General features: G+C 32.9%; 2 protein-coding genes across 2 annotated transcripts; one reads left to right on the forward strand and one right to left on the reverse strand.

Annotated features, from left to right (window-relative positions):
• Window positions 1–5,239: 5,239 nt before the first annotated feature.
• LOC143621797 (actin-related protein 7-like) lies at window positions 5,240–8,827 on the forward strand. Its single transcript, XM_077093114.1, has 7 exons — window positions 5,240–5,320; window positions 5,860–6,075; window positions 6,176–6,317; window positions 6,395–6,639; window positions 7,539–7,722; window positions 8,469–8,536; window positions 8,646–8,827. The coding sequence occupies exons 1-7, from the start codon at window positions 5,243–5,245 to the stop codon at window positions 8,796–8,798; spliced, it is 1,086 nt and encodes a 361-aa protein (XP_076949229.1). The 5' UTR covers window positions 5,240–5,242; the 3' UTR covers window positions 8,799–8,827.
• Window positions 8,828–9,497: 670 nt separating this feature from the next.
• LOC143621798 (putative serine/threonine-protein kinase PIX13) lies at window positions 9,498–12,075 on the reverse strand. Its single transcript, XM_077093115.1, has 5 exons — window positions 11,741–12,075; window positions 10,925–11,060; window positions 10,694–10,827; window positions 10,487–10,610; window positions 9,498–10,108 (listed from the first exon to the last, which is right to left on the reverse strand). The coding sequence occupies exons 1-5, from the start codon at window positions 12,044–12,046 to the stop codon at window positions 9,687–9,689; spliced, it is 1,122 nt and encodes a 373-aa protein (XP_076949230.1). The 5' UTR covers window positions 12,047–12,075; the 3' UTR covers window positions 9,498–9,686.
• Window positions 12,076–22,738: the final 10,663 nt, after the last annotated feature.

The following is a 22,738-nucleotide window of genomic DNA, read 5'->3' on the forward strand; positions in this document are numbered from 1 at the left end:
TACAAAAATATAAAAGTCAATATCATTGATTAAAATTTTATTGTGAATATTTGAAAATTAGATTTATGAAAGGTTGATGACATGAAAGCCTATTTGGATAACCTAGATGAAGGACATATGAACAAAATTGCGTTGCTTTAATATATTAATTAGATTAAAGACCATATACAACTTAGGTAATATTTAAACCATATAGTGTATTGTGAAATATTTGATGACCAAAAACAAAATAGGCACCTTTTTAATTATGAGTTTTGATTTAGTGACAGTTGGATTTAAATTAATTAAAAATAAATAACAATGATAAGAGTGGTCTAGAAATGATGGTATAAAATGATTACTTAAAGGGTCATTCGACACTCAATCATTCCAAAAGGGACGTTCATAACCAAGCTTGCTGTCTAAGGTTCAACTTTAGCCAAAATTCTTCTTCCATCATTTCAATTTTGAATGTCACAGTCTCTTGCGCCATCTGTTCAAGAAATACTAAAAGAAGAAAAAGAACAAATACACCCACTTAATCAAGTCGGGTTTTAATACATGTACTGAAAGTGATCATACACTTTTTTTTTTGACCTATTGACTAGTCATAACGAGATACAATACTATTACAGATATTTCGGGTGTTTTTGTTTGTTTGTTGTGTCTTTAACAAAACAAATTGACTAGCAAGGACACTTAAACAAACAAAATTTCTTATTAGTATTCGTACGCTAAGGAAATGAATATGGTGGGTGTTGGTTAATATTTTAAACGAATATAAATCATTAGATAATGTTAAGTCCCAATTGATTGATCGTTTTGTTAGGCTTTTATATTAGATGGGCTAATAATGTCCAGATCAAAGTTTTGACATGATTTGATAAGGTATAAGTAGTAAGCGACAAATAAAATTGAATGAATATATAAACGGACATAAATAAATGTTTACGAATAAATATGGTCATGGTGGTTCGCTTAATTAAATAAATAGGATTTGGTCAAAAAAAAATATAACAAATATGTGCATTATGTGGTAATTTTAGATAACATGGCATATCTTTTCCCTGTTTGAAGATAAAGCACTACATGCTATTGAACTTATAGTGCACGTTATTATTGAGTGTCCCCCGTCGACCGGTCCAACAACCAACAAGAGTGTAACGCTTTGAGTCATAATAGTTGGGTTTACATATGCAATATGGTCCTTAAACTTAGATGAAGTTAATAAGAAACAGTGGAAAAAAGGTTAATACAAAAACTTTGTCTAGCAATGGGTCATGGATCCTTAATTGAAATAATAGGCAAAAAAACATAAATATAATGGGATGCCAGCCTTGGATAGGTAGCACGCTCTAATGCCCGCCATGCCATAACGTCCTCCGAAAAGACCTACACTTTACCTGATATGCATATTAAAAGTCAACGTTGCTAAGCGAGTTCTAGCTATCAAACATAACATGTATAAAAAAGTATTTAACATAAACGTATCCTTACCACTATCAGTCAATTTAAAAACTTTGGCGCATACAACCGTCAACTACGACATTATCAATGTTCATGAAAAAACATTTAAAAGTCTAAGTTTGCAACTATAAAATACTATCTGGAATGATCACTATCAAACCATCAATCAGTGATACAGCTGTGGAAAAGCCACAAAGGCACTGCTATATTAATACGGACATGTAGGTAACCGACCTGTCTTAGACTTTCCCAAAGGAGACTACATAGTGTCCACTAGCAATGAGCTCGATATTCGTACTGAAAGTACCGAAAAAAAAAATCCAAGAATATACCGGCAGTGTCCCGAAAATACTTGGTACCAAAGGCAAAAATTCGAGAAAATACATGTACCGTACCGATCCTAAAACCTCAAAAAGTCAATCTGAATGGACAGTACCAGTATCATTTTCTGATCCTAGTGTCAACTATCATATTAGATTCTCCTCGAATGAAGCTATGAACATTAAAGATCAAACGCATCCTCGAGGGGATATAACAAAGTGTGACACTACTATCTTTGTAAAAATGTTTACCCCTTTTATTCATTTTCCAAAACTATCACTTTGACTGTCATGTAATACATGTTTAATTATCTAATCAAATTGTTCTTTGCTTTAAATTGAAACACTATTTAATGTTGCGTACCATGTGAAGTATGCACGCCGCCTTAAAAACATGTAAAGGGGGGGGGGGGGGGGGGTTCTAGAACTCACATGTCAGTGTTACTAATTATGCTTTTTATATGTTATCACTGTACCGATCTTCAAATTTGTGCAAGGGTTCATGTATGAATTTTGGCCAGTTTCTTTTAATATAAATGTACATGTTTTCTTACTTTCGCTTTGCTTAACAAACAAAACTTATATTTTGGGCTTAGACCTCTAATCCATGATAAACTATCTTACGTTCACTTAGCACATACTTTCGCTGAAAGGAGGCACACATAACTATGAAATCCCTAACAATAGTAGTCGAAACCTCGATAAATTCGAACATTTGAAGATTTTAACTTTAAAATGCGAAATGGGTTATAATCTTCATACAACATTGTTTCGAGTGTAAATCATCAATAATATGGGTTTTTTTTACATCGAAGAACTCATCTTTTCGGCTTAAAACCCAAACCGATCCCTCTATGTTAAGAAGATGATGCTTGGAGTGTTTTAGCTTGATTCCACCGGTGAATCGTCACCCAACACGTTCTTTGGAAACCTCACACTTGAATTCGATCTTGATATCGCGAGTTCGAGCTCTTACTCTCATTTTATCTCGCTCTTACTTTCATTTTATCTCTCTACTTTCTTTCTTTAGAGTTTTCATTGAAGGTGAAGTATGAGGATTAGGATGGTGGCTGTAACTTTTATTATGGTATACTCTAGGGCTGTCACTTTTATCCGAAACTCAAAACTCAACTCGAGAAAACCCATACCCGAACCCGAACTAACCCGAACCCGAGAAAAGGCTAAGCCAAACCAAAATAATTCGGATTGGTTCTTGGGTCCGAATTCTAGGTTTCGGGTCAACTATAAAAACCTGAATAAACTTTTAGCTTTAAAACCATATGTATTTTTAGGTATTTTAGGCTAAGCCTTAGCCGCTAACATTATAAGAATTTAGTCCAAATCGATTGTTCTCATTCCACCTGTTATGAATCAATTGTTTATTGTTTTTTAATGTTTCAATTTACAACTAAAAGCAACTATAACTAATCAGGGCATACTGAGACGATTACATCGGTCTTGTTTATTATAGTTGAACTTTGTTAAATTTTACTCTTTTCACTGTGTTTTATCTGTTTATTTTTGTTTTGTTATTGGTTTATTTACATACGAGTAAAGAAGAATATGCTACATATAAATTTAGTAATTTATTTATTTTTTCCTATGATACTCGAAATCCGATTAACCCAACCCAAAAAAACCTGTACCCGAATTACCCGAACCCAAAGAAACCGTGAGAGATTTGGGTTGGGTTTCGGGTCTGGATTTAAAACTTTGAAACCCGAAGAACCCGACCAGAAAAACCCGAAACCCGAAAAACACCCTGGTATACTCGTTAAGTTTAGGGGAAATTGGTCTCTAGGACCTCTAGCTTTCCATAATAATATTCATAATCCACCAACATTCATAAATATTCATATTATATTATTATATATAATAAACATCTTTATTCATTCCATTAAAACTCGTACAATTTTGAATGTTATAAGCCTACCTTCTTTACAAGAGTTTTCGTTCTCGAAACTTATTATATATCAAACAACAATGGATAAGACTTCTTCATTTCTTTTTGGGACTCCCAATATCCCTTTCGATGCTTACATAGCATTTTAACATGTCTGATAGCCTGCGTAACTGCTTTTCGTTCGGTCGATGATGGCTACCATTTCTTCAACATAATTTAGTATGTTACACAGTTCGATGTTTCCCAACAGTAGTTTGGTCATATCATTAGCTAGACACCTTTAAATGTGATACGTGAAATGTAGGATGAATTCCACTTAGTTTCTCGTGTATTTCTAACATGTAAGTAGTTTTTCCCTCTTGAGCCAATATCTTAAATAGTCTAATGAACCTCGGAGATAACTTTTCTTTTATTCCAAAACTGGATATTCCCTACTAGGGAGATACTTTTAGCATTAACTTGTTACCAATGGTGAACTCATTCGCTTTGCGTTGTTTATCCGTATACTATTCATGTCCATCTTGGGAGGCTTTCAATCAAGCCTTAACTTGGTAAAACTTCTCCGAAGTTTACTTCACAACCTTTAAACTCCCACATTCTTTTTGTCCGATTTCACCCAGACACACCAGAGTTTGACAACATCTTCCATAAAGCATCTCATAGGGCATACTTATGGTTGCATGGTAGCAAGTGCTGTAAAAGAACCCCACTAAAGGTTAGTTACTATCCCAACCACCGCCAAAGTCAATGACACAGACATGAAGCATATCATCGAGGGTTTGGATAGTCCTTTTGGATTGTCAATTGGTTTGATGATGATATGCCGTGCTGATGTTTAATCTCATAACCCTTGCTTCATGAAGTATGTTCCATGTATCCCAACCGAACACGATTGACGACGGTACATCGTGTCGAGCCCCTATCTCTTTGATGAACATTTTAGCCAACTTTGCTTATGCTAAAGTCTCACGAGGAACACTTTTTGTTAGATGGTCTACAATCACATAGATAGTGTCGTAAGTTTTAGCTATACGATGCAAGCCCAATAACCAACAAAGTGTAATTCAGAAAACCGATCCACTTGAACATAACCAGGCCCAAATAACGCCCTCACGACAAACAGGGAGTGTGATTCTGTAACCCGAACCCCAAACCACTCTTCCGCGTTTACGTTATTCTCTCCTCCGGCGGATACTCCGTCGCCGTCACAGCGGCGTAGCAATCTGAGTTACGTTTTATCTCCGGTGGACATTAATTTCTACACTGTACTGGTTAGCTTCAGTTTTGATCCCTTTGTAAACCCACTATATTTAGTATACCTTTGTTGTTACTGTTATTGTAGCTGTATATCTTAGTTTTTCTTAATTACGCTGCTTGTAACTTATTTAGAGCTAGATGACTCTAAATTACAGTGGATATGGAGTTTCTGGAACTCCAATTTTGCCCTAATTTTGTATATTTGAGGAAACTTTTGTTAATTCACTTGTAATATATTGTTTACAGCTCTTTGTATTATTTTAACACACATACTTGAATTTGAGACTAATATTGTTGATTTCTTCCATAAAGAAAAATGGAGGCAGTGGTGATTGATGCTGGCTCTAAGCTCTTGAAAGCCGGTTTTGCAATTCCGGATCAAGCTCCTTCCATGGTAATCTTATGCTTCACAACTTTTTACTGCTGTTTAAAGTTTAAACTGCATACTGGCTGCTCAGTTAGGGCTGTTCGAAAAGTTTGCTACTTGCTCGAGAAAAGCTTATATTTAAACGAGATGGCTTCAAAAAATCTTGTATCTAAACGATTCAGGCCGGTTTCTAAACGAGTCGAGCCTGAGCCACGATTTGCTCGTTGCTCAGTCGAGGCACGGCTCGTTGGCTTGTTTTGATTAATTTCCAAACTTTTTTTTTGTATATAATAAAACCTTCAAAAACATTAGAAAATAATGCATATAATGTTATAAATTATCTTGTTTATACATTTTGTATTAGATTTATGTAAACATAAGTTAATGAGCCAGCTTGACAAGCCACGAGTTGGCTCATTTAAGTGTGAGCTCGATCCCGAGCTCTCCCTGGCTCAGCTGTAGCTCTGTAATATGTAAATGTTTTTTTTTTTGTGTGTGTGTGTGTGTGTGTGTGTTTGTGTAATTTGCTGAATTCAGCTGCGTAACATGTTTGATATATGAATCAGATGATTCCGACTCAAATGAAAATCATGAATGAAGATGGCTCATTGCCCGATTCTCCAACACAGCAGGCTAACAATGTTGACCCAGTGGTCCGAGGTTTTATTAAGGATTGGGATGCTATGGAGGATCTACTGCACCATGTTCTTTACAATGGTCTAGGGTGGGAAATTGGCAATGAAGGACAAATCTTATTTGCAGATCCGCTTTTAACCCCTAAGGTTTGTCAAACCTTTCAATCTCCATTTATATGTCAAAGCTTTTTGTTAAGATTCTTTTCTTTCTCTTTCAAGCTCAATCAAGTTTTGTGCTTTCTCATAGGCTGTTAGAGAACAGCTGGTGCAGATGATGTTTGAAACATTTAATGTATCAGGCTTCTATGCTTCAGAGCAAGCAGTATTATCATTGTATGCAGTAGGACGTATTTCAGGGTGTACCGTTGATATTGGCCATGGAAAAATAGGTATTTAAGTTTTAGCATACTAGCTTGTAAGGATATATAAACTTTACTTTACTGATTGTTTTTGGGTGCTATTTCAGATATTGCTCCAGTAATTGAAGGTGCGGTTCAACATGTAGCATCTAAAAGATTAGAAATTGGTGGTGTTGATTTAACAAACCTGTTTGCACAAGAGCTTGCAATGTCAAATCCACTGGTCAAACTTGATATTTCAGAAGTTGAGAAGTTAAAAGAGCAGTATGCATGCTGTGCTGAAGATGATATAGCTTATGCCAAAACCCTACAATCATGCCCTGAGGAGAAGCATACCTTGCCTGATGGCCAGGTGGTCCCGCAACCCGTTAATCTTTTTTTCTTATGAGTGCGTGCGTATGCATGTTTATCTTATACTCCCTCCGTCCCATTAAAAATGTCCATATTTCCTTTTTTATTTGTCCCATTACAAATGTCCACTTTCAAAATTTATTAGCCAATTTCCAAGTTTACCCTTAAGCACACACAACTAGCATTAATAAACAATATGGTGGACCCATTTTCCAAGGGCATTATTGTCATTTGGTTAGCAAAAAAGGTAATCATTCAATCCACCTTAAACTTTGTGTTTTTCAAACTAAGACACTTTGACCGGGACGGAGGGAGTAATGCTTTGGGTTAGTCTTGTAAACAAACTGAACGAACACGAACAGAGCATGTTTGTGTTTGTTGTTTAACTTTAATCGAACAAACGATTGAACACAAACAATTAAACAAATGAGGTTTTCTTGTTCGTACTCGTTCGTTAAGAAAATGTAGGTGCAATGCTTGTTTATGTTCGTTCATTAACGGTAGAAACTAATGGTTAATGAATGTAAATGAACGAATGTAACCGGACATTCATGAATGAACATAACTGGGAAACCAATTAAACGTAAATGTAAACAACAATGTGCTGCGCAAAAAGTTATTAAAGCTAGACTAGATTGTAAAATATGAAATGAATATATAAACGAACTTAAACAAACGAACTCAAAATAAATGTAAACTAACAAACATAAATGAACATAAAGACCGAACATCAACTAACACAAATGAACGAACATAAACGTTTATGTTCCATTGTTTAACTAAATGAAAATAAAAGTAAAAATTTGTTTGTGTTTTTTTGTTTACTAAAAAAGTAAACATATATGAACTTCCTGCTGAACTGGTCACGAACGGTTTGACTGAAAGTCCAGTTTGTTTCAGGTGATTTCTATTAAAAGAGAAAGGTATACAGTTGGTGAGGCTTTGTTTCAACCATCTATATTGTTCCTAGAGGCCCATGGGCTTGTTGAACAGCTTGTTCGGATCATTTCAACCGTGTCATCTGAGAATCACCGTCAGTTGTTGGAGAACACGGTTCTCTGTGGCGGAACAGTTTCCATGCCATGTAATTTCTTTTTCTTTTACTTTTGTATTTTTTTTATCTAACCAGTATTTGTTCTGGTGCGTTTGCATATTTTGTTAACTATTGACAATTTACAGAAGTTTTTAAAATACACATGAACCCATGAAAAAATCTGAAGTTGAATATGCATACAGAAAAATATTCACGTTGATACGTTAATTAGATTGTCGAATAGGGTAAACGGCATAACAATGCAAAAAAATGTAAATTGTGCTGAAGTTATGATGACATGTGTGTTTGTGCTTCGAGCACTTGTAAGTTGTAAATTACCATTAACAGCTCAGTTTGAACAAAATTTGTACCGATAAAAATAAGCACGTTGCAAAGACATACTCGGAACTTACAAACATTGTATCTTAAAAGTTGTAAGAGAAAATAAATGTTAGTGGTCCATGTGGCATAATATGGCTGGCTTAGAAAAAAGAATAAAGTAACTTGTGCTTTTCACTCACAATCAAAGTTTGCCTTTTAATATATATAATATAATGTTGAGGTGGAAATTTTGACCTTCCTATAAACTGGTCATTTGGGTTATCAGTTATCTTTCTGATGGGTCAGATGGGTTAAAAGTTTTAACAGTATTAGCTAAAAAGGAAATGAGCCAAACATGTTGATACTCGCCCAATGTGTTTTTCTAAATTACAATCTAATAAAGTGCATTATTCAGAAGGTTAGATTATTATTGTAACAGTATATACTTTTTGACCCATTAACCGGCTGCACTGTAGGCTTTGAAGATAGGTTTCAGAAGGAAGCTAGTCTTTGTTCATCTGCCATACGCCCTTCTTTAGTAAAGGTAATAACACATATTTTATCTTTAAAATCAGGGGAAATTGCGAAGAGTACGTGACACACATAAATGCGATTATAATTTTTATTGTAAATAATATTATGAGGGATTGCAGGCACCAGAATACATGCCAGAGAACTTATCCTCGTATTCCGCATGGGTGGGAGGTGCGATACTTGCCAAGGTTGTGTTTCCTCAAAATCAACATATAACTAAGGGAGACTATGATGAATCTGGACCGTCTGTTGTGCATCGCAAATGTTTCTGAGATCATGTGTTGTGTAACAGTATATCTATCCTACTTGTTGATGATTGTTAGGTTAAACGTAGTATATAACAATGTTGATGACTGAACCCTCTCTTTTGTAGCATGATTTTTTTTATGTTCTGTTTGCTTCATTGATTTCTTTTCCTCAAGTGGTTATAGTTTAGGTTTAGTAATCTCTATGCCAATTGAAACTGCTAAATATATAGGGATGCAAACGGGCATGATAGGCTCGGTTTAATGCCTCAATGATTTTTAATGATGCAGACTTGGGCTTGAATTAAATTTGTCGAATAGCTCAAGAACATTCATTAGAAATCAGGCCCGACTTAAATTCAAACCCAAACATTTTGGACCAGTGGTTACATATAAGCATGTGTATTAGCTCTTGGCAAAACGAGAGGGTTGGGTGGTGCAATGGGTTGATGAGAACGGGTATTAGCAATACCTGTGAAGGTGGCAAGAGAAGGCGGCGATGTAGGTGACACTGGTGGTGACAGTGAACATGCTGAAAGACAGTGGTGATGGATATGCGGTTTGCAAGGTCATAATTATGATCTATTTTGTACCCAAATTTTAGTTACACAATATATGAAATTACACGGGTTAAATAGTATATGAAATATTAGTTTGAGGAGGCAATGCTATTCAATACAAACTATATTCTCGTGCGTATTGGATTTGTAATGAGTTATCTATATTTTAATCTACAAATACATATACATAATCAATAAATCAAACAACATATTTCACCCTTTGCAACGTTTAGGCTCTAATACCTCTAAATGGGCTATATCATTGAGTCTCTTTGGCAAATTGATTTAAACCATTTTCAGATTGGTTTCAATGCTACTTTAAAATGGCGCGTTGACCTTTTTGGTCAATATGATCTCACCGGCCAACCTTCCTATGGAGCGGAGATTGGTGGGCTGATTGATAATGTCGACGAACATGGCTCGGGCCTGTTTGTTGGGTTGTATGGACCTTAGCCTCCTTTGGTTTCGTTTCAATAGCACTGATCGCTCGTAAACTCACCAAAACTTCTTCCATTGAGGGGCGATTTTTCGGGTCTTGTTCTAGACAATGTAAGATGAGCTCAGCCACTTTACGTGCACCTTTTGAAGGGTAATCGTTTTCTAGCCCCGGGTCCATTATTTTTCGCAGTTTCTTTTGGTCAGGCAATGCAGGTCGAGCCCACTCCACCAAATTATGCTGTGAGCCCGGTCTATTAGTGTCAACCACACGTAGACCCGTTATTATTTCTAACAATACCACTCCAAAGCCATAGACATCACTCTTGACATATAAATGGCCTGCATTTAAATCATAACTTTTCCAATGACTTCTTGGGAATGAGACTTAATTTATATTAGAGATGGTAAAAAAACCGAATTTGACAGAAAAGCTCGAAAACCGAAACATTTTGGATGGATAATGGCATGAGTTTTCGGATATGGGATTGATTACCAAAAGGTTCATGAATTTAAGACAAGTTTGACATAAGGTTCTTTTTCTTATTTGAAAGGCACACCCTACTATTAATTACCCTTAACACCACCAAACTGGCACATTCAGGATTTAAATCCTTCACCCTTAGGTTAAAGGAATACAAAATTACAAGGACATGTCATGTATTATGTAATAGTTGTCTAGTTTATACATGAATTTTGAAACAAGAGTAGATAACTAACCGGTTGCTATGTATTCTGGAGCCGCATAACCGTATGTGCCTGCAACACGTGTTGATACATGAGAAGCTCCATTGGCGGGACCCAACTTTGCGAGTCCAAAATCAGAGAGCTTCGCGTTAAAATCCTGAAGAACAGTAAATGAATTAAGCCAAATAATTTCTAAAAGTAAAATTGAACTAATTTATAAAGTTTATAGTAAATATATACCGAGTCTAATAATATATTTGCAGACTTAAAATCCCTGTAAATTACAGTATTTTCTGTAGTATGCAAAAATGCGAGCCCTTGTGCTGCTCCAGTGGCTATTTTAATCCTCGTGGACCATGGAAGTGGTTCCCGACCTTTTGCAATATCAAATATATATAAATTAAATTAATTTGTTATAATACTAATTTAATATCAAAAAAATATTAATTGGTATGAATATAAAATAATTACTTTTAAAAAGATGATTTTCAAGACTGCCCTTTTGCATATATTCATACACAAGAAGAAATTCTCTGTCTTCAGAGCAATATCCTACTAGTTTAACAAGATTTGGATGGCTGATTTTTCCCAAAAAGTTCACTTCTGCCTGCACAAATTAAAACAATAAAAAAAAATTACTAGGAATAGTTGAGCATTTAATTTGATAACTTATTTAAGAATTATAAAACAATAAGTAATTATAACTGGGGATGAATTGATGTGTACATGCATTTTGAAGATGTCAAACCAAACTTTGCTATCCCAAATGTCTAAAGTCTAAAGTTCGAGAAAAAAAATGGCGAGACACTCTTTGACCAAAAACTAATTCGAAAGTATATACCAACACTACAATTATTAATAAGGAGGACCCAATGAAAATACTTATTAATTTGAAAAATGACATGTGTGGGGTTACAATTTTTCTACTTGACTATTAATTTATAATAAGTCTCTCAATAGCTAGCATACTTTCCTAAAAACCAAAAAAAAAAAATCTATATGAACTTGTACATTATCTAACATTAATTGTACACTAATGTGGATTTAAAAGTTTCAACAAAAATAAATTAGTGAGAGATTAGAATATTCGTTAAAAGTTATGCTATACCAATATATATCTAGCTAGCACGTATGAAAGTATTTCTATATTATAAACCTTGAATTATTGCAAATAAAATTAATCATCGTGTACGTAACGCATATTTGACATGCAACAATACATCATATTAACAATGAATACTTCAAATACTAATTAATAATGCAAAACAAAATTTGGAAGAAACAAACCTGCCACTCTTTGAGACCTTGAGCGCTGTCCGTATTTGATTTCTTGACGGCCACGGCTATCCCCATGCCGGGCTTGGACGGCGCATATGTTTCACTGTCCACCCATCCCTTGAAAACCCTCCCAAAACCGCCTTCTCCTAGCATGGTGTCTGGCCGAAAATTCTTTGTGGCGCTTCGCAGATCAGAATATGTGAAACACTTTAAATTTGGTGTAACTATTCTCCCACTAGCCGCGGGCATTGCTTCTTTGCCGTTACCACCATCACTGCCACCTTCGACATCCGTGGATGGGTGTTTTTGGATCATGGGTTCTTTCTTTATGTCATCAGTGACAAAAGCTGTTGAAAAAGTATAAAAAAAAGTGACATTTAATAAAAATAAAATAAATAAAAAAGGGTAATAATTAAAGAAAGTACCTGTTGGAATTTGATTGGTGGTTGAAAGATTATTGACAGGTTTTGGAAAGCAGCATCCCATATCTCTCTGTATATTTCACTGACACAACACAGTTAGTGAGTTAGGCATTGATCAATTAGGGTTTCAGAAATATATATTGTTTTTTTTTAGGAAAAAATGGTGATATTAGGGTTTCTTGGAAGGTGGAAAGAAAGGGAATGGAAATGAGATGAGATGGTGGCCAATATGATATTTTCTTTATGATATATATGGTGGAAGTGTATTATTATTATATTGCAAGATGAAGAAATTAAGAGACTTTGCTCTATGACTTTTTCTTGGTTTGAAACATGACCTCTAATGTTCTTTTATTTGAAACACTTTTTGTGGATAAGTTGTGTCACCCTTCATTTCTATAATGATACAAGATTACAAGTCCCCCCTCCCCCCTTTATATGGAGGTATGCTTTTCCTAGTTAAGATAAACTTCTATCAAAATCCATGTGCGTGTGTTAAAGCATAAAATGTCGTGAAAAAAGTTAATGTTGTAGAAGTTTTCTTAATAAAATCAAAACTTTTAAGTAAACCTCACGCTTACATTGTAGAGAGGGCGTTGGAGTGTGGAAAAATGTTAATGTCGAATATACGTACAACTCATGCATTAGCATGTACGCAAAACTTCGTTATGAACGAAATATACATTAAAACATAGATAAAAATATGTCGTAACACTAGCTATATACAGAATTCTATAAATTTCATATCTTAGAAGTTATAATAATAAAAAAACTTATTTGAGTTTTGAAAAAAGTCTAGGTTTAAATGTAACATTCAAAACCATTGCAATAAATACTTGTAAGCTATGCATAAAAATTTGTAAACATAAATAGTATAGTTTTTTGAAACACAAAACATACATTATTTGCTAATTATGATATATAACACTATAAAGCTGTTTGTGTGATGCGGCAGAATCACACATCGGTAATCTCGTAAAGCTATATAACAATATAACACTCAAATTAAAAAGAATAAAATATTTTTTTAAAACTTGAGCAAAGTTTTTATTATTATTATTATTATTTATTTATTTATTTATTTATTTATTTATTTCGGTTGGAGGGGGGGGGGGGTGTGGAGGAATTGTAAGTGACTTTTAGAATTTTAAAACTCGAGTAAAGACTAGGGCCGGGCAGTGTAAGTTATCGATTTGTCTGAAAAACATATATAGCATGCATGTCCTCTTAATTTCTTAAAGACATGCATCACACAGGTACCGCTACCATTAGAAATAACATTTGTATACTAAAATTTTAAGATTCATATTGAAATGCTTTATATATGGTGTAGATGCATGAAGGTATGTTGATTAGTTGCTCAGAGGCCAAGACAACTATTCAAAAACAAATGGTTGTGTTACTTTTATTTGATGTTTCATTTTTATTTTTGAACTTTCAAAAGCTTTTGGAAGACTCCCTAGCTTTTACCAAATAAATCCAATAAAAGAAATAAAAGGCATTCTAGATTTCTAATTTTCTTAGATTTATGTTATGGGAGTTTGCTATAAATTAATTTAAGTTTTTGTCTCGACCCTTAATTATGAGCTAATGTGTCCTAATACGTTCTAATTAACCTGATCCATTAGCTAATACGAGCGAAAAATCCTAGATACACTACCGTGTGTGTATATAAATTATTATTGAGTGAGAAATGGGCAATTCACTACAAGAAATTAACCCTATAGCAACGAAGGCTATATCGAGGACAAAAGTCGTCGTTATTACCAACCTTTTCTCGAAAACATTTCGTCAATATAGGGTTGGTTAAGCTTTTTTCACTTTTGGACCTTATCTCGACGATATGTCGTCAAGATATGTTGCAGCAAAATTTTGGAGGGACACGAAAAATAAGCGCGTCAAGTTGAAACCCTATTTCGACGACATGTTGTCGCCATAGCCTAAATTAACTTTTATTTTTATTTTTATTTTATTCCGGGTAGATAAATAAATGAAAAAAATCAATAAAATAAAATATACAAGCTATTGCGACGACATCTCCTCGCTATAGGCTAAATTAACTTAATATATTTATTTTTTTTATTGATGATAAAAAAATAACAAAAAGTATAAAATAAGTTTTTTTTAAAAAGAAAATTGCCAACTCTATATCGAGGACAAGTCGTCGATATAAGGTTAATTTAATTTTTTAGTTAATCTATATCGACGAGATGTCCTCGACATAGAGTAATTAAAAAAATTAATCATTTTTACTTTCTACTTTATTATATGTGTGTGTATTAATTTTTATTACTAATTATTTTCTTTTGGTATTGTATTCGCCTCGTACGTACGTATCTATGTATGTATGTGTTCATGTGTCTATGTATGCATGCATGTGTCTATGTATATATGTGTCTATGCGTGTATATATGTATCATGTATGCGTCTATATATGTATGTTTGTATGTATATATCTGTCTGTGTGTCTATGTATGTATATAGGTATGTATGTATGTGTCTATGTATGTATGTATGTAAGCATGTATGTATAAAGCTCTATATTTATGGTTATTTTGAGAACGCTTGTATAAGATGTATGTTCTTTTTGTCTTTTTATTATTTTGATACCTATTATACTTTTATTAGTTTTGGCAATTTTGATAATTTGGTTAAAAAAACCCGGTAAAGAATAATATATAATATATATATATTTTTATTTTGGTCACCCTATCTCGAAGACATATCGTCGAGATAGGGTTAATTTAATATTTTTATTACAAGGCTATATCAACGACAAGTCCTTGATATAGGATTAATTAAAAAAATAATTAAACCTTATCTCGACGACTTGTCCTCGAAATAGGGTGATTAAAAAACGATTAATCATTTTTTTAATCACCCTATCTCGATGACATGTCGTCGATATAGGTGACTCTATATCAACGACTCTATCTCGACGACAATTTTAAGCTATTATGACAATTATGTAGTGACGACGGAAATATGGACGACAAGTCGTGGACAAAGGCTATATTGAGGACAAGCAGGGCCTATCTTGACGACTTTTGTCTTCGCTAAAGCCTCTGTTTGTTGTAGTGCAAGAAGATTAGAACCTAATCAATAGTGGCGCTAGTATTTCCATAATTCCATATTCATCTATAAAATAAAAGGTTAATTTAAATAAAAAGCAAATATTTTTTTTTCTAATTTTATATAATTTTTAAACAACAACTCACATTCTTTATTTCTACTCACAGATTACTTTTTTTTTTACGATAGAACTTAAATCCACAGCCCTATAAAATGACAACCTTATTCAATTTCTTAACACCACTTAATACGCTTTGATTTTTTTCAATTATATATTTTGACCAGAACAAGTTATGGTTTTGTAAGAGTCAAAGTTTGACTATTGTACAAAATGTCAAATTCTACTATTTAATATGTTAAAACCGAGTCTTGGGAAAACTAAGTCGTGTTGGACTAATGCAAAATCAATACAAATCATAATAATTGCATCACACCACTATCAGTTTAGATTTAGATAATTAAACTGATCGATCAAAGCATCCAAGGTGTTAGATGACTGGAATTTTGATAATCGGTACGTTTATTTAATTAGTGGGTCCGGTTGAAATATTCTATCAAAGTTTTGACTTGAACCGGTTCAAAATGGGCAATTTAATGTAATACATCGAGCCATGCATCTTGGGTCCACAAAACCTTCGATCACTTGCTGTCACAATTAAAAACAAAGTGGACACAAATTCCACTATGGGAAAATTCCCAAAATAGTTATTTATGTAGTTATTTTCATAAATAAGTATTATTTGCAACAAATTTTAAAAATAGGTATTTGAAACTAGTCATAACGATTAGGTTCTTTGTGTTAATGAGTAGTTTACAAAACTAGTCGCGACAACTATTTTAGGCTAAGAAAATTTCAGAGACAAACATTTTGAAGCACTAAACTTGTCGGGATGACTATTTTAGGTAAAATAGTTTGGACGAGTTTTTTTTTTATAATTTTATAAGTTTTTTATACTTTTCTTAATATTATATTTATTATAATATTATACTCGCCCCAACAAGTTTTGTGCTTCAAAATATTCGTCCCTGAAATTTGCTTAGCCTAAAATAGTTGTCCCGACTAGTTTTGTAAACGACTCACTGACACCAAGAATCTAGTTGTTATAACTAGTTTAAAATACATGTTTCTAGAATTCATTGTAAACGATACCTAAAACTATAAAGTTATTTATGAAAATACTTATTTTGGGAATTTTCCCATTCCACTAATGTTCTATTTGTTTTAATTCAAATGATAGTCAATCCAATGATTGATTTCAATTTTCTAAGTTTCATTTACCACAATAATAATAATAATAATAAAAATAAAAAATCTAGGTTAGGCCAAAGGGTTTTCTCACATATTGTAAGTTTCCTTCGGATGATGAAATGGAGATGATCGGGTGAACCGGATCAATTGATCCAAATAATCGTTCAAAAAATATATTTTGTTAATGTTTTAACCTCATTTATTCATCATGTTAATTAAACAAAGTGAATGCGAGTCTTAATCTATTTGTTTGAGAGTTTGCTAAATTGAGAGTTTGATCACTTTTAATTTGCATTTTGAATCTCAAAACATATTGTAGAAGTATAATGGATCATTTAATCCATCTTTTATCAATTAGGTTAACTAGTTCACCAGATTAATATGTCTGAGCCAGTTTAACCAAATCATCAATATTCAATTAAATCTTTTTATTTTGATCCAAATCACATGGTGATTATAATTAAATACCATAAAATCACTTATATGATCAAAATATCTTAAAACATAGATTTCCATTAATTTATTTCTTAAGTCGGTTAAGTATATATAAAGTCAAAAGTCCACCTAAATTCCTAAACCATATTGAAAAATAACCCTTGTGTAGAATGTTGGCCATTGGATTGAGTTTTTGGTATAGATAAGAACTAGTGTTTTACCACGTGCCTGGACGTGCCTGTAAAAAACGGACGGCGATAAACCCAATTGTTGTCGGTTTCAAGCATTGAGACGATGAGTTACTGTGGTAAAACCTGAGCGTTAACACCCCCCCCCCCCCCCAAAAAAAAACACCATCAAAGTAACATATTAACATGTAAACAAATAAACTATTTGACGTTTATTTGGTATGGAAAACCGAGCGGCGGTAAAACTCAAGCGTTTTCGGTTCCGGACATTGAGGCAGTAACTCGACACGAGTTCGGTCGGTTTTGTTTACTTTTGTTATGGCACCGAAGCTAAAAAACGGATAAAATATAAAAATCGAGATGGACAAATAGGGTGTCGTTGGTTGGTAAAGTCGGCCATGGGTAAATTCCGGAGCGTTGTAGCACCTGGGCGTTGAGTTGTGAGTCTACGAAATTCGGACGATTTCTGTGATGTTCGTTAAGATACCGAAATTAAAGAAAAACAAAATGATAACGACCAATACGGTGCCGCCAAATGGCCCAATTCCCACTTAGCTGCACCAAACTTGTCATTTATTATATATGGTAATTACTTGAAATATTTGACACCAAGGTTATATAATTGCACTTTTAAATCCCAGCTAAAAACTTGTAATATTTATCAAATCATTGAAATTATAAAATTGAAAACATGTTAAAATGAGAATTAAAATAACTACCACTGCTACCGATGCAGTAGCCACCACCAAAGGAACAAAAGTCAGAGAAAGTTAGATGGAGGGTCAATATCGGATGTTATTGTCAGGAGATTATGATAGGCTAACTTGTTTTACAATTCATCCATGGGCCATATTCATTAATTGGTTATATGAAGAATGTTGGCCTAACCAACTAGTATGGGCCCAAATGCAATGCAAGCTTTTATTTAGAAAGAGATTATGGACTATTTACTATTTGGGATGGAGTTTAATATGATACATGTCTTTGCTCCAATAAAACAAAAATCGCTTAGTGGAATGGAATATATGAATATGATTACCTTTATCGATGACTTCTCGAGGTTGGTATGGGTGTTCTTCATGAAGGAGAAGTGTGTAAGATCTAGCCAAGTTCAAGGAATTTCGAACCAAATTCGAAGGAACCACGGGGAGAGCTATAAAAGTGTTAAGATCCGAACATGAGAGTTTGGTGAATTTTTGAAAGAACGTAAAATCGGACAACAGTTAACGTGACCTAATACACCAAAGCAAAACGAAGTTTCGGAGAGAAAGAGTAGGGATCTAGCTGAAGTCTTGGGAAGCCAAATCCATGACAAAAATGTTCCAAGAAGGCTTTGGGTGGAAGCAATGAAGTCATGAAGACCCCAGCCCATATCATAAATCATCTACCACAAGAAGGACACAATTTCATGTCACCACATGAACTTGCAACTTATATATAATCCGACGTGCCGCCCTACTCAATACTCAATAACCACACTTTTTACCACGGTCGCCTTTTAAGCAGCATTCCGTAATAAAATTTCTATAAGCGACCTTTGCAATAATCTTACAATACTAATAAAAGAAAATGTTGAAGCTTAGGTGTCAAGCCCACATTTCACCTAATTCCTAATCTCTCATCTCATTCATTCTAGCTATACATGGGTCATGGGTCAAAACTATTTTGTCAAATGGGTTATAACATAGTTTGGATTATATTCATTATTGAATCAAGTGTCATTTTCATACCTAATGTTTGACCAACTACACAACTTTAATACATTTTTTAAAATTTCTTGCAAATCAACATCTGATGTGTTTCAAAATCATGTTATTTTAGTATTTTTCATTAACCCTGTTTGTTTTTTTCCATTAAGTCTATAGTAAATTAGTTCACAAGTTTTTTGAGAATCACAAGTGACATAGCAGACTCTATTTATTTTAATCATTTGACAAAACCAGTGTAATACACGAGTTCAAAAGCTAGTTAATAATATTATTAATTAGTAGCATAACTACTAATTAATAATAATAATAATAATAATTATTATTATTGCAAAGGTCAATTTGAGTTTTATTAAGAAATTAGGATAATAACTCTTGTTACACGCGGGTGGAAAACATATCAAGAAACAATATAAAAACCCAAAAACATATTCAATCAATACACATATTTGACATAAGTTTTTTACCAACAGATATTACAAAAGATGTTAAACTATATCTATAACATAAAAAGAAAATACTTTATAAATAAATAATTCAGTAAATAAGGAATAATATAACATAAATGAACCATTATGCATGAAAAGAAATAAAAAAAACATATTATTAACAGATTTTGTAATATTATTTGAAAACTAAGCTTACAAATACATACCAGGTTTAAACTTATATTTTCACCCGTGTAGAGTTTTCGTTCAAAAACCTTTTGAAACAAAAAATGTCGGGTTTAAAAACCGTAGCTTGCATTCGATTCTCCTGTCATAAAATAATAACAACAACAACAATAATAATAATAAGAAGAAACATGTGTAGATAGTTAATGAAAAAGTAATATAGAGAAAGGAAAATATAAAATAATAAAAAACTTACAGATTGATCCATGAGGACCATCTCCATCAAGAAGTCCTCGTCTGGAGTGTTTGTTATCCTTGACGGTCCATACTCTCAAAACTCAAACCTTAACTGTGGATGGAGATGTTTTGAGAACATCAATTTCATCAAACATTGTAAAGTTTCGAACCTCCATTGTAATCTGTTTTAAATCAAACGATAAAAGACTTTACTAAAATAATTCGTTTAAACATAAAATTTATAATTAACAGTTGAAGAAATTACTTTGTAAAAGCTTCAAAGGCAGAAGATTGTTTTAATGTGGAGCGAGAATGCCTCTATGAGCGGATGTTATATACATATGGAGATGTTTATTTTTGATAAACACCGTAAGTTCAGAAACCGTTTTAATTAAATAATAAAGACAATAAATCGAATTCAATATTCTGCAATATACATCCTATAAATAAAACCATATAATAAGTCTATAAATGCAGCATATAATTTCTAATAAAAATCCAAGGCTTGATTTTTGAAACTATCAAAAATTAGACATCTAACTATAATAATAAACCAAGATAACCTTTTGATTAATTTAGAAACCGTTTTAATTAACCCATTTTCTTTTCTTTTATTTTTATTGAAATGTTTGCCGAGGATCCATCCCTTTTAAAAAAAATTCTTGGTGTGCATTTTGTAAGATTGTTTTAATTGTTTTTTTTTGTAAGATTGTTGTTGCATGATTGTTTTAATTAAACATAACAATTTTTGTAAGGTTGTGAATTTCTAGTCAATATATAACTAATTGATCAACTATATTAAAAAGATTTTAGTTTCCAAAAGTAACAGTTTAATGTTACAAAAAAATAATTGTGAATATGTGAAAAATAATTATATGAAAATGTGATGATGTGGAGTCCTATGTGGACATCCTAGATTAATGACACGTGGATAGAATTGAGTTGCTTTATTATATTAGTTAGATTATAACAGTTAGGTTTCTATCCATACATAATAAGATTTTCAAATTTTAAATTAATAGGCCATAAAAATAAATTAATATTAGTGAAACTTGGAAAAATGCGTATTATGAACAAAAAATCACAATATATAAACATAATTTTACGTAACAAACATATTAAACATCATATCGATTAACCGATAATTTAAAAAAAAAATCATACCTTTAAACCCTAAATAGATTAAAACATAAATCGATTAATAGGAATAGATTAAATATCAAATCTATTAACCGTTAGTATAAAAAATCATGCAGTTAAACCTTAAATCCAATAACAGTGAATCAATTTGATGTTGTTCTTCACAAAAATCAATTAAACACTAAAATATAAATCATACCTGATATTGCAAACGATTAACATATTTAATGTTGTTTGGATTATGAAACCGACAAATCATGAAGAACCGATTATAGATGAGGCGAAGAATCTGGTCTTAAACGATGGGGAGCTTTATGATTTTTGAACGAAGCATGCGACTTTTAAAAAGGAAACAATAAACAATTTAAACCTAGTAAATTTAATAAGTTTTTTAATTCTAACAATAGTTAAAATAATTAATATCATAATTATTACATTAATAAGTTACAAAAATATAAAAGTTAATATCATTGATTAAAATTTTATTGTGAATATGGGGAAATGAGATTTATGGAAGGTTGATGACATAAAATTCTATGTGAACAACCTAGGTGAAGAATATATGAACAAAATTATATTGTTTTAATATATTAGTTAGATTAGATGTTATTTAAAACATGGTTGTATTCTGAAGCGTGGTAGCGTAGTTGAATGGTGTGAGATTAAATATGATACAAGTTTTTCAAAACATGATAGTATAGGGTTGGCCCTACACACGCTTGATGAGTTGAGGATTACCCAAAGAGGCATGTGTTTGATACATTATTTATTTATATTTTAATTATATGTCAAATAATCCGTTCTTACTGTATTAAAAAGGGAAAATTCTTAAAATAGGACAAAAGTAGAGAGAAGATCAAAATAGTTCAAAAGTTGTTCAAATTCCAAATATAATCTATCGGAAATCATCGGCGCCAATGCATTTGGATTTCTGCCGATGGTTTTCATCTACCAAGAGAGACACATGTAAAGCATCTTACCCAACCCGATGGTTTTGTTATCAAATCTATCTTCTCCGATTCTTTTGGACTGAAAATCATCTCCACAAAAACCATGGTTTTCCAATGAAATCTTTCTGGCTCGTGAGTTTTCAAAAAACATTGAATTTCACGTTGTTTTTTTAAATTTATCTTCTCAGATAAATGTTAAGTGAATTTAGTCTTTTGACATAAAACCCACAACAATTTTCATCTTCATCTTCTTCATCTTCCAACCATAAACATAAAACCCACTTTCCGGCCACCGATACCACCACCGCCACTCCACCACCGGCAAAAACCCACCTCAAAAACTCACCACCACCACTCCATCCGCCGGCCAAAACCCACCACCACCACTCCACCGACAAAAACCCACAACCACTCCACACTTCAATATGATCACCTCTCTTAAATTTCATTCTAGTTGAGAGCAACCAACCTAAATTCTTGTTAGCTTATGAGAAATACAAGTAATCAAGAGGATTGTTAATAGAAGAGAGAAATAATAAGATAAATAATAGACCTGGTTGCATATTTTTTTGAAAATCATCTCGGAAGTCTAAATTGACTTGAACTTCATCTTAGAAGATGAATTTAAAAAAAATGTGGAATTCAATGCTTTTTGAAAACTCACTGCCCAGATAAATTTCAATGGAAAACCATGGTTTTCGTGGAGATGATTTTCTGTCCAAAAGAATCGGGCCAGGTAGATTTGAGAACAAACAATCGAGTTAGGTAAGATGCTTTACACTTGGCTTCTCTTATTTGTAGATGAAAACCATCGGCGGGAATCCAAATGCATCGGCACCGATGGTTTTCGATGGACTATATTTAGAATTTCAACAACTTTTGGATCAATTGGTAATTTCTCTTTTCTTTTGGCCTATTTTGAGAATTTTCCTTTATAGATTTATAGATATTATTCTATATGCAATACTGGTCAACTGAGAGGCCTCTTCGTGCT

Source organism: Bidens hawaiensis, unplaced genomic scaffold (assembly GCF_021521415.1).
Source record: "Bidens hawaiensis isolate Kalapana, Puna unplaced genomic scaffold, B.hawaiensis_p1.1 tig00002977_1, whole genome shotgun sequence".
Classification (NCBI taxonomy): Eukaryota; Viridiplantae; Streptophyta; class Magnoliopsida; order Asterales; family Asteraceae; genus Bidens; species Bidens hawaiensis.